This window comes from Rosa chinensis, chromosome 4, assembly GCF_002994745.2.
Source record: "Rosa chinensis cultivar Old Blush chromosome 4, RchiOBHm-V2, whole genome shotgun sequence".
Lineage (NCBI taxonomy): Eukaryota > Viridiplantae > Streptophyta > Magnoliopsida > Rosales > Rosaceae > Rosa > Rosa chinensis.
Window position 1 is genome coordinate 66091508 of NC_037091.1, and position 22451 is coordinate 66113958.

At 40.2% G+C, this 22451-nt stretch overlaps 1 protein-coding gene across 4 annotated transcripts; it reads right to left on the reverse strand.

The window, feature by feature from the left end:
- Positions 1–13353: 13353 nt before the first annotated feature.
- On the reverse strand, positions 13354–16396 carry LOC112198313 (transcription factor bHLH123). 4 transcript variants are annotated; one of them, XM_040518901.1, is made up of 7 exons: positions 15887–16396; positions 14701–15406; positions 14450–14596; positions 14221–14286; positions 14029–14097; positions 13802–13840; positions 13354–13715 (listed from the first exon to the last, which is right to left on the reverse strand). In XM_040518901.1, the coding sequence occupies exons 1-7, from the start codon at positions 16261–16263 to the stop codon at positions 13545–13547; spliced, it is 1575 nt and encodes a 524-aa protein (XP_040374835.1). In that variant the 5' UTR covers positions 16264–16396; the 3' UTR covers positions 13354–13544. The 4 variants fall into 4 exon arrangements, with proteins under 4 accessions (XP_040374835.1, XP_024195182.1, XP_024195181.1 ...); XM_024339414.2 differs by having other exon boundaries at positions 14032–14097; positions 14221–14292; XM_024339413.2 differs by having other exon boundaries at positions 13354–13712; positions 14221–14292.
- Between the last annotated feature and the right edge of the window lie 6055 nt (positions 16397–22451).

The following is a 22451-nucleotide window of genomic DNA, read 5'->3' on the forward strand; positions in this document are numbered from 1 at the left end:
TTGATATATGGGTTTTGGTAGAAAAAGAGAAAAGTAAGGAGGGGGGGGGGGGGGTGTAAAGGAAGTGTGGGTGATAGTGGCGATGAAAGGGTGGTGGTGCAACATGGGTAGTGATGGTGGTGGAAACCGTGGAGGTGGCGGTGGCAGTGGCACGAGGATGGAAGGGAGAAGATATAAACAAAAGAAAAAAATCAAAAAAATAAAATAAAAGGGAAAGAATAAATTAAAAAAAAAAAACAAAAAAGATGAACGGAGGGTATAATAGACATTTTAATGCGGTATGGATTGCCACGTCATCTAGTCAACGGAGCTTTTTGAAGGAGTTGGACGGAATGGACCTATTGGTCCCAAATTGAGAGATAAGGGAGTAAACTTGTGAAATTAAAAAAGAATGGACTGAACTGTTTTTTTCCTGAAAGTTCAGGGAGTAAACAGTATTTAACCCACATATATATATATATATATATATATACATACACGGAGCCGTTCGAGAGCGGACGTTCGCAACCCAGAAAAAGTGCGGACGTTGCTGCTCCGGCCTCCATCGAGAGGAGATGGCACGGCGCGGCTTGCCGGAGGGAGACCAGGAGTCATGCGGAGGGGTCTACGGTCTGGTGGAGTTGCCGGCGACAGGTTTTGCGTGCTGCACAAAACCTGCAGTTGCAGATGAGGTGGCTGCCCAGAAACCGGCAAGCCCGACCTCGAACGATACCCAGAACAGTCCGGGACACCTCCGGCCTCCCTCCTGCAAGCCCCGCGCCGCCGTCGCCGCATGCTGCGTCGACGTCCGCACTTGATCGGGCCTGTATATATATATATATATATGTTCTTATTTTTTATTAGATTTTTACTTATAGTAATTGAAATCATTTGTATGATAAAAAAATATTTTTTCGGTTGTACTTTTCAAATTCCATGTCCTCCACAAGCAATGTTGTAGATTTCTTATACGATTTTATATATGTGGCATAGGTTATTTTGATGGAATATTTTTAAATTCTTGGATATGACTTCGAGGCCACGTGTTTCGTGTGATTCGTTTGTGAAATTTCGAAATGGATATAAAACAATTTTTGGCATAGGGAGAAAATGAAAGATTGAGAATAGATAGATATATATATATATATAGATATGAGGAAGTAGAAGGAATATGTGAAAAATAAGGTTTAGGTGATATGTATTTATAGTGTAAATTTTTTTTTTTATAAAAAAAACCAATGGCTATAATATATATATATATATATATATATATATATATATATATATATATATAACCAACTGCTAGATGACGTCAGCAATTGGCCGTTGCTGACGTCATGCATAGGTCACGGCTGACCCCAAACGTGGGCCTCTCCACTTTCTTATATGTGTCTTTAAAAGGGCTAAAAGGCTATACCCAGGGCTATTTTTGCCCCTTTGGGTTGCACTTTGACCATAAGATTTGGCCCTTTAACCCTTAGTCTCATGGGTTGGAGATGATTTGGGTTAAATTATAGTCCTTTGCCCCCGTGGGTTAGAGAAGGCCTTAAAATACTGATATTTAATATTAAGATTGTTTAAGGATATCTCTATTTGTGTTTGGCCCAAACTCTAGGTTACTTAACCTAGTGGTAATAGGGTTTAATTAAAAGAGTCTAGAGATTATCTTTCCTTGTATGATTCTAACTCTATGCATTGTAATCCTCTATATAAAGAGACCCCTATTATCAATGAGAACACATAGCAATTTCCTCTCAATTTCAGTTTCTACAACACGTTATCAGCATGAAGCCCTAACCCTGAAACCCTAAATTCATAGCCTTCAAATCCCAGGAACCACCGCTGCCCCACCTTGAAGTTTTCACCTCCAAGAGCCCAGAATCGACGGTGCTGCCCCTAGAACAAGCCAGAATCGACCTGAACCGGCCACCGGAAGAGACGAAACCGGCCTCCCAAGAAGGATCCGAGATCTCTTGCCTGGTTTGCCACCTTCCAGTCCACCTTGCATTGCCATCTTCTGTCAATAGCTGAACCTCGTCCCCAGACTCCAGGAAAGGGAAAAACCCTGACCGGAACCGGCCTGGAAATAGCCGAACCGCCCTCCTGAATCTGCCGCACCTTTGAACCGCCGTCTGCCTCTCCAGCCTCTACCTTCAGCCCTGTGAAGCCCAGCCCAAAGACAGAAGCCCTAAGCCCAGAAGCACAGAAGCGACTCGGCCCAAAGACAGAAGGCCAGAAGCGCAGTAGCCTGAAGCCCACTGACGGTATCCCTGCGTCATCTGCTACGTCAGCATCCAGTTAACGCCCAGTAAGCCTGCCACGTCAGCTTTAGAGCGCCACATCAGCACCTGCGGTCAACGGCCAGTCAACGCCAGTCAACACTTTTCGGCGACTTTTCCGCTGACTTTCCGGCCACTTTTCGGGCGACATTTTTCCGGCCAACTTTTCGGTCAAGATTTCCGGCAATTTATCAAGGTAAACTTTTCTAAAAGTTCTCGTTTTTTTTTTTTAAGTTTTTATTACTTTTCTCTTCTTTTTATCGGGGACTTCCAACATCCATTCTTCTACCCCCCTTTCTTCTTCATAGGGGAGACCCAAAAGCCGAACTGTGGGGGTTCGTGCTCACTCCAAACTTGGAGCTTGTAGAGTCCTCCAAACTCAGAGTTTGTTGAGAAGAAAACGATCGACCACATACATCGTTGTTTCGATCTAATCCAAAACCCCTCTTGGAATCGGATTTTTCTTGGAAGTGACTACGCTCAGAAAATCCCTAATTTCTTGGAAGCGACTACGCTCAGGAATTTAATAGTTTTTTGTGGTAGCCTTTTCACTCCGAAACTAACCCTAATCTTGTGTTGTTTTTCAGGATGAGTTACCTGAACAAGTTGAACTTTATTCCACTAGAGACAACCGGCGCAGGATACCATAGGTGGGTCCGAGATGTGCGCCAACATCTTAAAGCTGATGGACTTCTGGAAGCCATCCAAGAGCCTAGTCAGAACGTGCTCTCCATTGAGCAACCTACTGCTTTTGAAGAAATCAAGCTAAAGCCATCATTCTCATGACAAGACACATGAATGACGCGCTCCAAAGTGAATACCTCAATGAGGAAGACCCAAGAAAGCTATGGGTAGAACTTGAGCACTGATTTGGCAACGTTTGTGACTCCCTGCTTCTTGATTTAGAAGTGCGATGGCATAGCCTCCGCTTTTGTGATTTCAAGTCTGTGCTTGATTATCACTCGGGAAGCTCTTCGTATCAAGTCTCTGATGGAGTTTTGTGGCCAAGCCATAACTGATACGATGTTGATCGAGAAGACTCTCTCTACCTTCCCCGTCTCTGCCCTGATGATTTCAAAGAATTATCGGATTGATGTGAAAGCAGGACGTATCACAAGATTTCATGAGCTTATTGGTGCCATGAACGTAGCTGAAAAGCACGACAACATACTTGTGAAGAACTATAACGCTAGACCCGTGGGAACTAAGTCTATTCCGGAGTTTAACTATAGTCGTGCCCCCAAGGGAGGACGCAAGGAGCGAACCCTAAGAGTAGGGACAATTTTGGACGTTCTGGTCCATATTCTCACCCTAAAGAGGAAGGAAATCGCCAAGAGAGGCGTACACGGAACCGTGGAGGTCAACGTGTGAAGAGAGAGAGGCGGAGCCTCCGGCTATGGTGGTGACGCCACCAAGAGTAATAGTCGTCCAAATCATGCACCAAAAGCATCTCGATCAAGGGAGCCTAACCATAAAAATGTTTGTCTTCGATGTGGATCAAGTGGACATTGGGCAAAGAAGTGTACTGCATCCCAGAACGTTGCCAACGCATACAAGATGTATCATGAAGCAAGGGAGGCAAATTACATGAAACAAGAAGATCAAGATGGAGATCTCGATCTAAGGGTGGAAGACTACAAGGATCAAGACCCAGAAACTGGCGATTTTGATTGAGTCTTTTTATTTTCCAAGAGATGGAGGCATTTGCCATATTACTTTTGTAGTAAATGCCAATGATATTAGTCTTTCTTCAAAGTAGGCGTACTCAATGTAAAAGTGATGTCTAGGAAGGTTTTGAGATAAGTGGTACTTAAGCGAGCTTTGCTCCACCGACATCTCTCTACTCACCTGGTCACATTTACATTGGAATTACCAAAAGAAGTTAGACGACTGCCATTGTTTTGCATTAACTAGTTTATTGGATTAGATTTTCTTTGGTTAAAGAAACGATGATGTAATTCCGTTTGGCTTATTAATAAAAGTTGAGTTCTTTTATTTATGACCCCTTTTTAATTACGAGGTTTTCTTTTAGGAATGGATGAACTTCAATGTCTTACAGATAGTGCGACTACGCACACCATTTTACGACATAAGCAATTATTCTTAGAGATGTTGCCTACATATTCCTCTCTGACTACGATAGCTGGGCCATCAAGTTTAGTTCAAGGACATGGAATTACTCAATTCCTTTTGCCCAATGGCACCTTAATTAAAGTCACTGAAACTCTCTACGCTCCTAAAGCAAATTGAACCTTATTAAGCTTTAAAGATATAAGAGCCAACGGATTCCATGCGGAAACTCATAGTGAGAACAGAATAGAATTCCTTTGCATTACCTCTAATGATTGAGGACGAAAGAGCATCTTAGAGAAACTTATGTGTCAATCTAGTGGACTTTATGTCACTACAATTCGACCAATTGAATCCAATAATGTCATCAGAGAAGATCTCTTGAATTCAGACACATATTGGCTTTGGCATGATCGATTAGGACATCCTGGTCGTGATATGATGCTCCGCATACTTACGACTTCACACGGGCATCCTTTCTTCTGAGTGAGAAGAAGCAAGAATCAAAAATTGATTCCAAGACTTAGTAAGACCGCAAAAATTGCAGCTTTTGGCGCTGCGGCTGTTTTGGGCCACCGAAAGGCCGCCCCTGTCCCTAGTGATAATGCCATAAATGGCGCCAACCATGAGCATGACGCCATGGTTGCTCCTCCTTGTGGCAATGACGCCACACAAACCTATTTCCATGGCCCTAACGCCATAATGGGAGATGTAGTCACACACTTTGCTTCTAATAGCTATACAGACGCTCCGGCCCAACCACAATCCTCATTGGTTGCTTCTAAGGCCCCTCGCTCATTTTGCAAAGCCTGTTCCTTCGGGAAATTAGGACCGAGACCGTCCTATGCAAAGGATCCTAAAATACTCATTCCATTCTTACAGAGAATCCAAGGAGATATCTGTGGACCAATTCAACCATCATGCGGACCTTTTAAATACTTTATGGTATTGGTTGATACGTCGACACGCTGGTCACATGTCGCGATGTTGTCCACTCGAAATGCTGCTTATGCTAAACTCCTCACCCAGATTATCCGTCTACGGGCTCACTACCCTGGCCGTCCTATTAAGTCCATTCGACTTAATAATGCTGGGGAGTTTACATCGAAAACGTTCGATGAGTATTGCATGTCACTGGGGATTGATGTAGAGCATCCAGTTCCCCATGTTCATACCCAAAATGGTCTCGCAGAAGCCACTATCAAACGACTACAAATGATAGCGCGGACATTAGTTATGCGCACCAATCTCCCTGTTTCTGCTTGGGGATATGCAATATTGCATGCAGCAACGCTAATTCGTCTACGACCCACTGCAACCCAATCTTACACTGCATTACAGCTAGTGACTGGGTATGAGCCTGATATCTCGCACTTACGCATTTTTGGGTGTGCCATTTATGTGCCTATTACGCCGCCACGGCGTACTAAGATGGGTCCACAACGATGAATGGGCATATACGTTGGATATGAATCTCCAACCATTGTCCGCTACCTTGAACCCTTGACAGGCGATCTCTTTACCGCTAGATTTGCGGATTGTCACTTTGATGAGACAGTCTTCCTATCGTTAGGGGAGATAAGAACACAGATGTTCAACAGGAACGACATGAATTGTCGTGGTCTGTCCCCACTATGTCTCATCTTGATCCCCGTACCGCACAGTCTGAACTTGAAGTGTGAAGAATAATCGAGCTCCAGAACGTAGCAGATACTCTGCCTGATGCTTTTTCTAATGTTGCCAAATTGACGAGATCACACATACCTACTACAAACGTGCCTGCAAGGATCGATGTTCCGAATACTGGACATCACGCCACTCTTATGACACCAGGAGATGGCGCCATTGCCAGCATGGCAATGATGTGGAGTCTATGGCTGCAGGTCCCGCAAGGAAGCGTGGTAGACCAATTGGTTCGAAGGATACTCGCCCTAGAAAGAGAGCGAATGATGCACAAACAAATCTTTTGATCATCGATACTCAAAATTCGTCCAATGAGAATGTTCCGGATTATGGTTATGTCCAAGAGACATCATTGGGAGACGCCTCAATGTCAGAACCTATCCCTGAGAACGTAGAGATCTCTGTAAATTACACTAGTGTACATGAGACGTTGGAAAGAAACTCCATCATCATTGATGATATATTCGCGTATTCAGTGGCGCGTGAGATTATTGAGACCGATGACATCGAACCACGCTCCGTTGATGAATGCCAACATAGAGCTGATTGGCCAAAATGGAAAGATGCGATCCAGGCAGAACTTGATTATCTAGCGAAAAGAAAGGTATTTGGAAAAGTTGTACCAATACCGCCCAACACCAAACCAATTGGTCACAAATGGGTATTCATTAGAAAGCGTAATGAGAAAAACGAGATTGTAAGATACAAAGCTCGCCTTGTGGCGCAAGACTTCTCACAACGCCCTGGAATCGACTACGAGGAGACCTACTCTCCTGTAATGGACGTCATTACGTTCCGCTACCTTGTTAGTTTGGTAGTTTCCAAAAAACCGAACATGCAGCTTATGAATGTGGTTACTGCGTATCTATATGGGGATCTAGATACAGAAATATACATGAAGATTCCATATGGAATTCAGTTACCCAAATCAAGTGGCTCTAAATCACGGAGCGCGTTTGCGATTAGATTGAAATGCTCACTATATGGATTGAAACAATCAGGACGGATGTGGTATAACCGTCTAAGTGACTACTTGATTGGAAAGGGATATGTCAACAATGAACTATGCCCATGTGTGTTCATAAAAAGGACAAGTTCCGGATTTGCAATAGTAGCGGTTTATGTTGATGACATAAACATAATTGGCACCCTTAAAGAGTTAAGGGAAACAGCTGAACACTTGAAATCCGAGTTTGAGATGAAAGATCTTGGAAAAACACGGTTTTACCTCGGTTTAGAACTTGAGCACCGTAGAGATGGTATCCTGATTCATCAATCACCTTATACCCAAAAGATGCTTAGGCGTTTCAATACTGACAAGATTAAGCCTTCAAGCACCCCAATGGTCGTCCGTAGTCTTGATCCAAAGAAGGATCCATTCTGTCCAAAAGATGACAACGAAGAAGTGCTAGAGGTAGAAGTGTCCTATCTAAGTGCAATAGGCACATTATTGTACTTAGCACAATGCACAAGACCAAATATCTCATTCGCTGTGAACTTGCTAGCTAGATATAGCTCAGTGCTAACACGACGCCATTGGACTGGTGTTAAAGATATCTTTCGATACCTAAGTGGTACGATTGATATGGGCTTGTTCTATCCCTACAGAGAGAAGATGGATTCGGACCCATCGAGTGTCTGGGACGTCACATATGGTGGACCGCGTTCCATCTCCCCACCCCAAAACGATATAAGTGTTTTGGAAGGTTTTGCTGATGCTGGGTACCTCTCTGACCCACACAAAGGTCGCTCCCAAACTGGTTATATTTTCACCATGGGAAAGACCCGATATCTTGGAGGTCTACAAAGCAGACCTTAATCGCTACCTCTTCGAATCATGCAGAGATTATTGCTCTTCACGAAGTAGTTCGTGAATGTATATGGCTTCGATCCATAGTTACGCATGTTCGAAGCAATTGTGGTTTGAAGTCAACCACAGATGAGCCAACGAGCATTTATGAGGATAATGCTGCTTGTATTGAACAAATGAAGCAAGGCTACATCAAAGGCGACAACACCAAGCATATATCACCCAAATTCTTCTATAATCAGCAACAACAGAAGCTCTTCAAGATCAAAGTGAACCAGGCTCGATCTGAGGACAATGAGGCAGACTTGTTTACTAAGTCATTGCCCAAATCCACGTTCGAGAAACATGTGGCAAGAATTGGCTTGCGGAAATTATCTGAACTCCCATGATCGTAGTCACCAGGGGGAGGCACAGACATCAGGGGGAGATGTCTATATGTTCGTCTCGAAATGTGAAGGGTGTGTTGTGCTCTTTTTCCCCTTCGACCGAGGTTATTTTTGTCCCACTGGGTTTTTGTTACTCGGCAAGGTTTTTAACGAGGCAATGAGAGAAGCACCGCGTTTGGACAACACAAGGGGGAGTGTTTAAGGATATCTCTATTTGTGTTTGGCCCAAACTCTAGGTTACTTAACTTAGTGGTAATAGGGTTTAATTAGAAGAGTCTAGAGATTATCTTTCCTTGTATGATTCTAACTCTATGCATTGTAATCCTTTATATAAAGAGGCTCATATTATCAATGAGAACACACAACAATTTCCTCTCAATTTTAGTTTCTCTACAACAAAGATTTAAATTTAAATTTAAATCTAATGATAGTTGACTAAGTGAATGTCTCTCATCTTACAAGAGGTTAAAGAAGACTGCGTAGTCATCGTATATGTTAGGGTTTTTTAGGGTTAGGCTTTTCAATTTCTTAGCAGTCTTTCTTTCATTCGTTCAAGATAATTTGTAAGTCTTGTAGCATCCAGGACACTCACGGTGATGTCACTTTGAAAGCGAATAAGCAGTGTGGGTGTGGTGTGTATCCTCATGTGCAAAAGGATCTCAACCACCCATTTATGACCATGAGTATCTGGGTTTTAGGATTCAATTGCAAGAGAGAATTTTAGGATCTGGGTTTTAAAGGACAACACATATGTTTCTTGAGTGGCTGACCTCTTCGATTGGATATTTGATTTGATATATGGGTTGTCAATATGTGCAGCCATTAATCTTTCCAATGATTTATTGAAAGCAAAAATTATGCATGTTTGAAACTTTGGAAGGTGTTTCAAAAAATGCTTTGGAGAAGAAGGGGAAGATGAGAATAAGTGAGCTAACGGAAAGAAAAGAAAGATAACGTCGTAGCCTCATTTTTAGGTAATTAATAATGAGATGCTGATATGGAGTATTTATGGCCCTTCAGTTTTGAGTTAACAGTGGAGATTGAAAGTCAAGGACAAACAAGAGGCCGGAGAGAGCTAAGGAGAGAATCTGGTTTCATGCCTTTTCTTTTCTTTCTACACGTCCTTAAAATTATGAGTGGTTCTAGTTAGATCTCTAAAATTATGATATTTGGACCTCCAACTTTTTTCAATTATTAATAGACTTTGTTAAGTCATATAAAAAGATAAATAAGGACAAACAGAGAAAAATGTAGGGACAAAAAATACTATTCTTACCTCCCTAAATAAGTAAATATAACATTCAATTAAATGTTAAAGGAAAAACACATTATGTATCGGTACAATGGTGGGCCACGGGCCACGCTTGTCGCTGTTTAACATGGTATCAAAGCGGGTCGCCCTTCAATACGTTGCCATCATGGACCCGGATATGGGTTCATTCATTAATTGATTCACCAATCTCCTCTCCAATCATGGACCTAGTTTGGGTTCATTAAATTGGCCATCGAAAGTTTCCGATTGGATTATTGCCAAGTGTCCGATGTGGGCCTTGGATTGTTATGTGATTGGTCAAGTCTCTAATGTGGGACTTGTGACCCGATTTCCAATGTAGAATCGGGTTTGTCAATTAATTCCACGTGCATACCTAGAGCTAGGTTGCACGTGAGGGAGCGTGTTGGAGAGGAAAGATCCCACATTGGAAAAGTGATAAATAAAATATAACTTATAAGTGGGTGGATCTCACCCAATTATACCGAGGCCTTTTGTAATTAAAACCCAACACCTACCGGGTGGTTAAGTTGGGACAGTATCGGTACAATGGTGGGTCACGGGCCACGCTTGTCGCTGTTTAACATTATGTGCCTTCGTCAAAGTGATTGACGGAGAGGGAATCAAGGAATTAGCAATTACCATCAATCAGCAAGGATTACGGACCAATCAGTATTTAATGTCATCATTGTAATTGATATTTCCGTTGTAATTCTCTCCCTATATAAAGGGGCTATGAAATGAAATGAGTAGACCAATTCCAATTCTCATTTTACTTTTATACGTTATCAGCACGCTCAAAGCAAATAGGCAAGAAAAAAAAACCTAGTTTTCAAGTTTGTTTCTTTCTCCTGTCGAAAAAAAAAAACACAAATGGGCCTTGAATGGTGACGCAGCCCAGCAAAAGAAAAAAAAACAAAAGAAACAGGCCTCTGGCCCAGAAACAAAAAAAAAACAGGCCTCTGCGGCCCAGAGAAAAAAGAAAGAATCTCGGCCCAATTAAAAAAAGAAGAAGCCCAGATCAGCCTTCGTCTCCCTCTCAAGCTGGTCTTCCTCCACCGCGCCTTCCGCCCCACCCACCTGCAGTCGCTGCCACCAAAACTCACCGGTCAGACCGGCCTTGTCCCTCTGCCAAGACAGTCGTCGAAGAACTCCCACCTGCAGCACCCGATTTCCGCGATCCGACTGGCGTTCGCTTGTCTAGAAGCCCAGTGCTGCCGGAAACTTCTTGTTCCGTCGGAGGAGCCCAGCTTGCCTGCCTCACCGATAGCCTCGTCCCTCATCCCAGATCAGCCATCCATATGCAAAAGGAAAAACACATTATGTGCCTTCGTCAAAGTGATTGACGGAGAGGGAATCAAGGAATTAGCAATTACCATCAATCAGCAAGGATTACGGACGAATCAGTATTTAATGTCATCATTGTACGTAATTGATATTTCCATTGTAATTCTCTCCCTATATTAAGGGGTTGTGAAATGAAATGAGTAGACCAATTCCAATTCTCATTTTACTTTTACATTAAATTATTATTTTTTATTCTGGAATTTCCTTATATTGCCATGTAGTTTTGTAATTTACCTAAAATAATTAAATAAAATAATTTCTATACATAGCCCATCATTTAAAGCAAAAATAAATTCAAAACAATATGATTTGGAATTTCCTTAAACTAAATTGATTGAATATTATGATATAGTAATTGCTCGATCTTCCAACCCAAAACCCTTGAAATCATTCTTTTAGCAAATTCAAAAGGATTCCAGCAGCATATAAAAATCTAAAACTTCTGATTAATTTTGGTGGAGGAGAGACATAATCATAAGAGAGCAATATTATGTGATTTTGATTCATTTTTCTTCTTATGGTTGAAGATAGAGATAAAAAGTAGAGTGACAAATTGTTGTATCTCATGTTTAAGGGTGTTTTGGTAAAAATAAGGAGGTCTACTTAACTTTTCAAGTATTCCAAAAAGTAAATTAGAGATGTACTAAGTATGAAAAGTCTAAATAGCAAATTTAAATGTCTAACTAGAAATCACCCTAAAATTATGTAATTATTATGTGAATTCGTGCTAATGAGACGCCTCCCCCTTCAAAATGAATATATATTAATCTAATTGGTGGCGTCAATAATAACTTGAAATAGTAGAGTTAAAAATAAAAACAACATCATGGCGTTTTTGAATTGCTTTGGGGCATCAGCAGAGTGTGCTATTGCTTTGATTAACACTGTTTAAGTGCATCATTAGTGGTGTCTGAGTTTTGCACTTTATGCTCGATCGATCACCTCCTCCTTTGACCGTTGCTTTCTTACACTTCACTTTTGCCTTTGTCAACTTTGCTTCTAGAAATTATGAAGATGGCTTCTGCAAAAACATTATCAATATATTGTGCTTAATGCGGGCTCTGTTGAAACAAGGAAAAGTGATCGAGTGGCCAACTTACAAGCATGCAATGCGAGTAGTATTCCTCCACCATATCTTATTCAACGACTTGGTGATCATTTTATTGATGATTTTGGAAAGGACATGATTTATTCCTCCTTCATCATTTTCATTCATTTAAATAGTATATCGAAGGTGCCCTTTAATATGTCAAATGATACGGTTAATTATAAATCTATGTCTATCTAGGGTAGCCAATAGCCAATTTTCTAGTAGCGCTTGTTGCTAGCTAGTTAGGGGTTGACAACATGACATTAAAAAGAACTCACTACAGAACATTTCTGATTAAATCAATGTCATGGGATATGTAGAGATGCATTTAGGAGTTAGCTTAAGTGGCCAGACAGATCGACTGATAGATGAAACTATATCAAATTATAATATAGGACGATCGAAAAGTCAATTAAGGTTTGATCCTTTGAATGTAACCACAATGAAAAACACAAAGAATCATTGCGATGAGCACAGGTGCTAGCTGGCTAGCTTTCGGACAATACAACAGTGTTGCTATTACGGGCCAGTTAACTAAAAAGAATAATTCTTAGGTTCACCGCAAGGTGAATGAGCATATGCACTCCTGTTGTCGATTAATATATTTTTATGTAATAAATTTATAATTCAACGGTCGATATCTTAAATTATCCTTTAAAGATCATCTCTGTAAAAAATCAATCGAATCAGAAATCGTTTAGTTATATAATTGAATCAAACAAATGGATGGTTCTAATAACACTTACTACTACTATAATGAACCGTCTATGTATTTCATAGAAATGAACAACTAGAAGGTCTTCAATTTGATTGATTTTTTACAGAGCTAATCTTTATATTACCTTATACAACGTGAATGGTTGGATTAGAAAATTATAAAGTTATTATGCGTTAATCGCAAGAGATGGTGAATTTGCTCATTCATCCTAGGGGTGAACCTAAGAATTGTATCATACCGTCCATGTAATTCATAGAAATGAATAACTAAAAGGTTTTCAATTTAATTGATTTTTTATATAGCTAATCTTTATATTACGTTATACAATATGAACGGTTGGATTAGAAAATTATAAAGTTATTATATGTTAATCGCAAGAGAGGGTGAATTTGCTCATTCACCCTAGGGGTGAACCTAAGAATTGTTCAAGTAAAAATATGTTAATCGACAACGGGGGTGAATATGATCATTCACCCTAAGGGTGAACCTAAGAATTGTTCATTTTTGTTGATCATGCACTCTTGTCAATTGTTCATGCATGCTTGTCAGCTATGAACGTCTGATGTATTCCGCTGATTGTTTGTTATCATAATATACGGACAACAATGACAATAGATGAGCTCGATCAAGCTAGCTACTTCAAACTCATCGATCTTATATATATCTTTGCGGATTGACTACACATATATACGCACGTAGCATATATGCAATAACACCGAGATTAACTAAGCAGCTATAGTATATGTCTAAAAGCCTTAATGGGGTTACAAAGATCGATATATAGTTGCTTCCCATTTCTTTTGAGAAGAGATCGATGTACATTCATCGATCGATCATGCACTTCTTCGATCTAAAGGTTTTCATTATATTAGTGAGTACTTTGCAATCTAGCTAGGTACGTAGCTTGAATATTTATCTATACAAACAGCCTCTGTATGTTGGTGTCCAGTAGTCTGATCCTGTATTTTCACGATAAACCGGGGGCGTACATGACGTAGGCACCAAGCATAGGCCTCTGCTCTTCAGATCCACCTTTGGGTGATGATCTCCCCTAATTTGATCCAATTTTCCCCATGGATCCTGCTGAAATTATTAAGCACCAAAATTAGTAATCAGCATATACAAGCAATAAGCTTGTGCTCGGAATTAATAACCATGCATGCAAGTACCTTATGCGGATTTGTCTTCAAATAAGGGCTACTCAATAGCTGCAAAAATTAAGAGTAACGTAGCTGTTACAAACCATACGTGCAAATATCATCCAATTTATTCGAGCTCTAATGAAATTGAACTTGACTCTCGTCCATTATGAAGAAAAATATAACTCGGGTAACTAGCTAGGTCGATCTCAGATAATTTCACATAGATGGATTGAGAAGAGATGATAATAACATACCACCTGTACTTGGTCTTGGAGGAACTTAATGTACTGAATCGCTTCATATAGTACTGAAGCTGTATCAGTCTGAAAATAATTCACCAAAATACATTATCAATAGTCAGTTAACTAACCAAAAGTCTGAATAACAAAAAATAGTGAATTATAGAACTTAAAAGTGAGTGATAGCTGGGGCTGCTTTTTGCTCACCTTTCCAAATGGAGACACGATTTGTTGAAGGGCCGTGATCTTATCAGCAACCTTGACTTTTGGTGCCTGCATCTGTTAAAATTTGTAATTTAAATAAAATCAAGCAAAAGTTGATGCATATCCTACTTAATTAACGATCATGAGCATGCGTGATTTCTCTTTGGACTTTCTCTTTTATCTTGGGAAAATTAATTAATTGATAAAATTCATTTCAGTGTATATAAAGTACCTTTACAGATGATGATGAATTAACTGCTGAAGTTTCTTGCTTAGGCTTTTTCAAAACTATTTCTGATGATGTACTACTCTCATCTGTTCGTTTCTTCTTCCCTGCGGATTCATTTGCAGTTCCTTGTCCTCTTCCACTCATTCTTGTCTGCATGTATTAATTGATATTAGAGATACTAATAATAAATCAGCAAAAGTTGCTGAAGGTGAATTTATTTTAGAAATTAAACTCCATTGAGAGCTTAATCTTACCGGCGAAGAAGTTTGGAGGCCTTGCTTCTTTGAAATGTTATCAGATAAGTTGATCAAAGATTTGAAGTTACTCGGCTTTTGTGCATGGTGACTATGATCCATCAACGGCTTGCCTAATCGACTGTTAAAAGATATGACATCTGTGAAATTTCTAGCACTGTTGGATGAAGAGTACGAATCGGGCATCACTAAACCATTTCCGGATCCATAGTAGCTATTATCTGCAGCCATTGTGTTGTTGTGGCCAATCTGATAGTCAATATTGCTCCCATTATCAGAACTAAATGGCCTTCCATGCAAGTTTGCTCCAGCTAATTGTGCAGCACTTTCAACTTTCATCAAATTATTATTAGCACCGTAACATGACACTTGAGGAAGATTGAAGAAAGGGCTATTGGCTACTTGTGGTTCAGGTGGCGCAATGGACCAGGTGCTGACTAGATTAGACAAGTTCTCGCTGCTAAACGATCCATTAATGTTGATTTGCCTTTCGAAATTGTTGAGATTAGATGCATGCATAGTAGCTGCAGCTGATGATGAGTTTGTGAACTCCCAATTGCTACTGTCGTTGTCCAATTTCTTCAAGTAATCACAAGCAGGTTCGTACATAGCAGTATTTGACAAGTTCTTGGATGATAGTGCATCAAGGAAGTTCTCTCCTACATCATGAGTCATACTGCTGTTCAAATCATTGTTTCCGACGCTTCTACACCCACGAGTTCAATCAAAGATTTCACAGTTAGTTATTGATATTAATCATACTCTAACTAATTTACTAGTTTTTTGGACGTCTTGGCTTCATAACCTAGCTAGCTTGGGAAAGTTGAACCTATTCTGATTGCCAGTACTAACTCATCAAGATCATAACCTCCTCTACTTAAGTAACTAAAGTACAGAAAAGGGATAAGGAAACCTAATTTATGAACCTTCCACAAAGTACGAACCATCTTCCACACTAAAGGGACCGTAGGATTTCTGACCTTTTTCAATTTCCAGTTTACTTATTTAAAAGATATATTCTGTGTTCCACTTAGCTCAATCAAACAAACTTCGAGGACAATAATGCTCCCAATTATCAGTTGAGAATTAATATAATGAATTTCAGTCAGCTTCATTTTCATTGTAAATTAAATAATATATAGGGCAACAAAGGAAACAATATACTAGATTAGAAAAATTAACTTACAATAGAACTTGTCTCCATATTTGATTATCAGAAACCTGTTCTCCAATATTATTCATGTCGTCGTTGGGCGAAGCAGAACGCTGATCAACTAGTCTGCGAGAGGAATCAACGCTGAGGCTGGAATGGTTGGAGGCATTGGTAAAGGAAGTACTGGACATTGAAACATCCTCATCGCAAGAAGAGTTGGAGTTAGGGTTTGGCTGCTGGTGCTGGTGCTGGTGCCACGGCCACGAAGAAGCCGAGAGATGAGAGCCGGCAGCGGCAGCTGCAGCTGCTGCATGGAGGTGATCATGATCCCACCAGTTTGGTTGTGTAGAGGAAGAGATGGCAACACAATTTCCAGTATTGTCGAGTCGGCATTGGTCAGCAGCTGCCATTGGTTTCTAGCTAGCTAGTAGCTGTCTTAACCTTTTTCTTTGACTAAGAAATGGCTGTATGCTTGGTGCTCTGGAGTTTAGTCTTTGTTGGTTCGATGTTCTGAGATGGAGGTTTTGGAATTGATGAAGGGGGTGATATATACCGCTGAGTGTGGTGACGTACAGAGATCTGTAGGTCTTGTGAATTATATGGGAGACAATAAAATATGCTCGCCTGAGTTTCCCACTAAGTTCGTGGGCAATTATTAATATGTAAACGGAGCTACCACCTGGGCCACTCCACCCAACCCAACTCACCCAAGAATTTGGTTTAGGGTTTGCTTTGTGATCGACTTTCTTTCTCTCTTTCCTGGCTAATTGGTAATTAGGGTTCGGTCATTAATGTCGTTCACAAAACATTATGAAACACAATTTTCAATTTTGCATACGGATAAGCTAGGCTGCATGTTGACAATGTATATGATCTTAATTTGGGTCTCGTGAGTTTGAACTTTAAAAAATTCGATCCGAGCAAGACCCATTAGTAAGCATGCTCACTTAGAAGGCTTTTTCCTTTTCTTTTTGTTCTTTCAAATTAGTTGCAAAACTGATGTTGGCTTTCTATTAACAATGGCTATTTACTTTACTTTTGGCGGCTTGATCAATTGGCCGGGTGCTATGTGAGGGGAGCAAATTGTTTATGCTTTTAAGCTATATATCCAAATCACCGTAACTGATAAAAAAAATTATGCTAAATCACCATTTGATGTAAATGTAAATCCAAAGGTGGAAGTAATTATTTTTAAATTGAGTTGTTTTGTATTCCACCTTTAGATTTACATCAAAGGCTGATTGAGCATAATTTCTTTGGTCTGTTTTTAATCACTTACTGACTAGGTGAACACTACTGTCTGTTAGGAATTCGACCTAGAATTCCTCTTGCGGAAGCAGACAAGTGCAAAACAATATAGATAAACTATCGCGAAAACAAACACGAACTTGTTAACGAGATTCAACAAAGAACTTTGCCTACGTCTCGGGCTGCTTGGGTTTCACTATATAAGAAGAAGAATACACAAGAGTCTCTCACAAGAAATTCTCACCAACTCTCAAGACCTCACTTGCTCTCTCTATTTAATGCTTCAAAAACTTGATCTACTACTACAACCTATGCCCCTATTTATAGATATCTAACCAGACCCTATAATACATTGGAAACCTATTCCCAATAGACATAGAAACCATTACCAAGTAGGGTTATGTAAGCAGGTACGAAACAATCAAAACTCCTCTTTGATCAAGGATTAACAAATTCTTATCCTATGTGAAATCGGATCCATACACCCAACAATCTTCCACTTGGAGCCGATTACGCCAGTACGTAGCTAACATTCTTCAATACTCTTCAATCATAGCAACACAAAACCGATTATTACAGCCAACATCTCCTTCTTCAAACTTGAAGACCAATTGAAGGCAAGCACGTACAACTTCATTTTACTTATTGGCACAGACTTAGTCAATATCAGCAGGATTCTCACTTCCTTGAATCTTCAACAATTGCAGCACTTCATTCTCCACGAGTTCTCGTATGTAGTGATATTTCATAGCAATGTGTTTAGTCCTTGACTGAAAAGTAGGGTTCTTTGCCAAGTGAATTGCACTTTGACTATCACTGTGCAATGCACAATTCAATTGCTTTTTACCCAATTCCTCCAACAAACCCTTTAGGGACACCATCTCCTCACCAGCCTCTGAGACTGCTACATACTCGGTCTCCTTTGTAAACAGGGCCACTTACCCTTGCAAATTTGAGACCCAAGATACGGCAGCACCACCCATAGTATAGACATAAGCAGTAGTACTCCGACAAGTATCATGATTTCCTGCCACGTCTGCATCAACATATCCTTATAGTTCAGCACTACCTTTCTTGAAACAAAGAGACATATCAGTAGTACCCCGAAGATACCTCATGATCCACTTCACAACCTCCCAATGTTGCTTTCCTGGATTACTCGTGTACCTACTCATAACTCCAACTGCATGAGCAATATCGGGTCTAGTACACACTATAGCATACATTAAGTATCCAACTGCCGATGCATAAGGTACATTCTTCATATATTCTTTCTCTTTTTGGCTCTTGGGTGATTGTTCCTTGGACAATTTAAAGTGAGCCGCCAACGGTGTTCCTACAGCCTTCGATTCATCCATATTGAATTGCTTAAGCACCTTCTCAACATACTCCGCTTGTGAAAGCTCCAGAGTACCAGCCACTTTATCACGGATAATCTTTATGCCTAAGATTTTCTTTGCCTCACCCAAATCCTTCATCGCGAACTAGTTTGACATCTGTTTCTTCAACTTCTCAATCTCATTGAAGTCTTCCCCAGCTATCAACATATCATCCACATACAGTAAAAGAATGATATAAGATTTGTCTAACCTCTTGAAGTAACAACAGTGATCAGATTGACATCTTGTGTAGACACTCTCATACATGAAAGCATCAAACTTCTTGTACCACTGTCTTGGGGGCTTGTTTCAAGCCATAAAGGCTCTTTTGCAATTTACATAGCAAGTCCTCCTTACTAGGTGCTATAAAACCTTGTGGTTGCTTCATGTATATGACCTCCTTTATATCACCATGAAGAAAAGCAGTCTTGATGTCTCGCTGCTCCAAATACAGACCTTCAGCTTCCACTAAACTAAGCACCACTCGGATTGTGGTATGTTTCACAACCGGCGAAAAGATCTCATCAAAATCAATTCCCTCCCTTTGCTGAAAGCCTTTCACAACCAACCTTGCCTTGTAACGTTTGCTCCCATCAACTTCTTGCTTAATCTTGTAAATCCACTTGTTATGCAATGCTTTCTTATCTGTTGGTAACTTAGCTAACTCCCAAGTATTGTTGGACATGAGAGAGCCATCTCATCTTGCATGGCACCCTCCCACTTAGTAGAATCTTTATGTTGCATTGCCTCATCATAACTCACGGGTTCACTACAGTCAGTTGATAGCAAATAGTTAGCACAAGGTGAGTATCTATCAGCTGGTATTCCTTTAGTACTTCTTGATGATACTCTTGGCACAAAAGGAGGTGTCACTGGCATATCACGAGGAACTTGTTTTTTAGGTTGTGCGACCTCAGGAGCTTGTTGTTGTTGTCGTTCCTCCCTATGATTTCCCTTAGACACATCTTCATTGGACAATTAATTCTTCCAACCTTGCAAACTGCTGATCTTTTCTTACAGGACTTTTAGGCTCTGCTGCTTGCCTATTCTTATACATCACCTCTTCATTAAAGATGGCATTCTTGCTCCTTACAACTTTCTTATTTTGCATATCCCAAAACCTATAGCCAAGCTCTTCACCGCCATAGCCTATGAACATGCACTTTTGAGACTTAGGATCCAACTTGCTTCTCGCACTGGACTCAATGTGAACATATGCCATGCAACCAAACACTCTTAAATGCGATAGACCTATCTTTTTTCCACTCCATTTTTCCTCAGGCAGGAGATGATTCAATGGTACTGATGGTCCACCATTAATTAAATAAGCAGGAGTATTAACCGCATCAACCCAAAACATATCTGGCAATCTTGCGTGTATCCTCATACTCCTTGCGCGCTCATTCAGAGTCCTATTCATGCGTTCAGCCACTCCATTATGCTGTGGAGTTCCGGGAATTATCTTCTCCATCCTAATCCCATTCTCTGCACAATACTCTTTGAAATCATTACCACAGTATTCACCTCTATTATCCAACCTCAGACATTTGATCTTCGACACGGTCTTATTCTCTACGATCGCCTTCCACTTCTTGAAAGTATCAAATACTTTCCATTTATTTTTCAAGAAATAAACCCATACTTTCCTTGTGAAGTCATCAATATAAGTCACATAGTACTTTGAGCCACCTAACGAAAGCTCCTGTGCAAGTCCCCACACGTCAGTATGAACCAAACTCTAGTTTTGTATCTTTTGGTGCCTTGCCATCCTCTGAGAAACTAACAACATTTTGCTTCCCAAATATGCAGTCTTCACAAAGCCCAATCTTCACTGAGTCCACACCATGTACTTTACCCTTCGACTGAAGTACGCCCATACCTTTCTCACTGATGTGCCCAAGTCTACAATGCCATAAGTATGCATCTTCACTTTTCTCAACAATCACAGTGCCTTCATTGTTCTCAGCAATAGCAACAATATTCAAGGTCGTGTAAAGTGTCCCTGTCTTGATTCCACGAGCTAACACCATAGCTCCTTTACACACCTTCCACGTACCTTTCTCAAAGGTAGTGCGACATCCTTCATCATCCAACTGACCCATAGAGATAAAATTCCTCTTCAACCGCGGTATGTGTCTAACATTGGTCAGGGTCCATGTTCCACCATTTGTCAGCGAAATCTTCACATCACCCCTTCCTACAATCTCCAAGGCTCCACCATCAGCAAGAAACACTTTGCCAAAATTACCACATAGGTAATTCACCATGAGCTATTGTTGTGAAGTTGAGTGAAATGACGCTCCAGAGTCTACCATCCATGACTCCAATGGTGCTTCAATAACGCTTAGTACAAGTGCATCCAAATCAAACTCAGTTGTGTTTGCCATCTTCATTGTCTCCTTCCACTGGTTACAGTCTCTTTTGATATGTCCAGATTTCCCACAATGCCAACACCCATCAGACCACTTTCCTGACTTGGACACGCTTCGGCCTTTTCCCGGTGCCCTAGACTTGGACCTTCCACGATTGTTGTTTGAGTTCTTGTTGAACGTTCTATCTCTATTTTCTATAGAGAGCGCAAAACTTGAAGGATCTTCAAGGTTATTTTGTCTTCGCCTCTCTTAATTCAGAAGAATGTCACGCATATCATTAAACTTCAGATTCTTCGTAGTCCCAGCTCCACTACAAATTGAGTTCACAATCACATCCCAATCTGAAGGCATGGAAGTCAACAACACCAAATCTTTGATGTGTTCGTCGAATTTAACATCCACTGATGCTAGTTGCTCGATAATATCATCAACTATCCCAACTTGTTGGTGAACATATATACCCTTACCCATCTTCAAAGTGAACAGCTGCCTCATCAAGTACAATTGTTGAACGACATTTGGCTTCTCATACATGTTGGACAAACTATCCATCATCCCCTTCAACGTAGTCTCCTTGATAACTATTGCCGTACATCAATCGAAAGCGATAGTCGAACGGCTCCAAGGGCCATCCTATCCATCTTGACAAATTCTTCCTCCTTCATATCTTTTGGGAGTTTGCCTCCTAAAGTACTCTTAGCAAGCTTCTTCATATTCAAGTAGTCCTCGATCTGTGACCTCTATAAGCTAAAGTCATTACCGTCAAACTTATCGACCCTCTTCTCAACGTCTTTTATGCTCATTGTTTCCACTCTAGAGCCTAAGCTCTTATACCACTTTGTTAGGAATTTGACCTAGAATTTCTCTTGCGGAAGCAGACAAGTGCAAAACAATATAGATAAACGATCGAGAAAACAAACACGAACTTGTTAACGAGGTTCAGCAAAGAACTTTGCTTACATCCCAGAACTGCTTGTGTTTCACTATAAAAGAAGAAAAAACGAATAAGAATACAAGAATCTCTCACAAGAAGTTCTCACCAACTCTCAAGACCTCATTTGCTCTTTATGTTTAATGCTTCAATGACTTGATCTACTACTACAACCTATGCCCCTATTTATAGATATCTAACCAGACCCTATAAGACATTGGAAACCTATTCTCAATAGACATAGAAACCATTATCAAGTAGGATTATGTAAGCAGGTAGAAAACAATCAAAACTCTTCTTTGATCAAGGATTAATAAATCCTTAAGACCTTATCATATGTGGAATCGGATCCACACACCTAACACTGTCCAAATCATATCAAGTTCTAATTAAATTGAGTTTGAACACCGTAAAATTTTTCCCCGCTCAAACTCTTAGGGTTCGGCTATGTGCTATTAGACTAACATTATTATAGGCTTTATAGCTTTCAAAAATGGCTTGGAGTTTTGGATTAATATGAAACATGAACTGTACCCACACAATATTATTTTAAAATAATCAAGTGACGGATATGAGAAGCAATAAAAGAAAAAAAGGTCCGAGTAGTGATACATATATATACTAATATACACATTACATGTACCAAGTCATATCAAATTAATTATATT

Bases quoted from the DNA above. Each gene is read 5' to 3' on its own strand.
- LOC112198313 (XM_024339411.2), bottom strand. From the start codon at position 16,263: ATGGCAGCTGCTGACCAATGCCGACTCGACAATACTGGAAATTGTGTT. The intron at 14,293-14,449 runs GTACTTTATATA...AAATTTTAACAG, and splicing joins ATTCATCATCATCTGTAAAG to ATGCAGGCACCAAAAGTCAA. The intron at 14,098-14,220 runs GTGAGCAAAAAG...AATTATTTTCAG, and splicing joins TCGTGTCTCCATTTGGAAAG to ACTGATACAGCTTCAGTACT.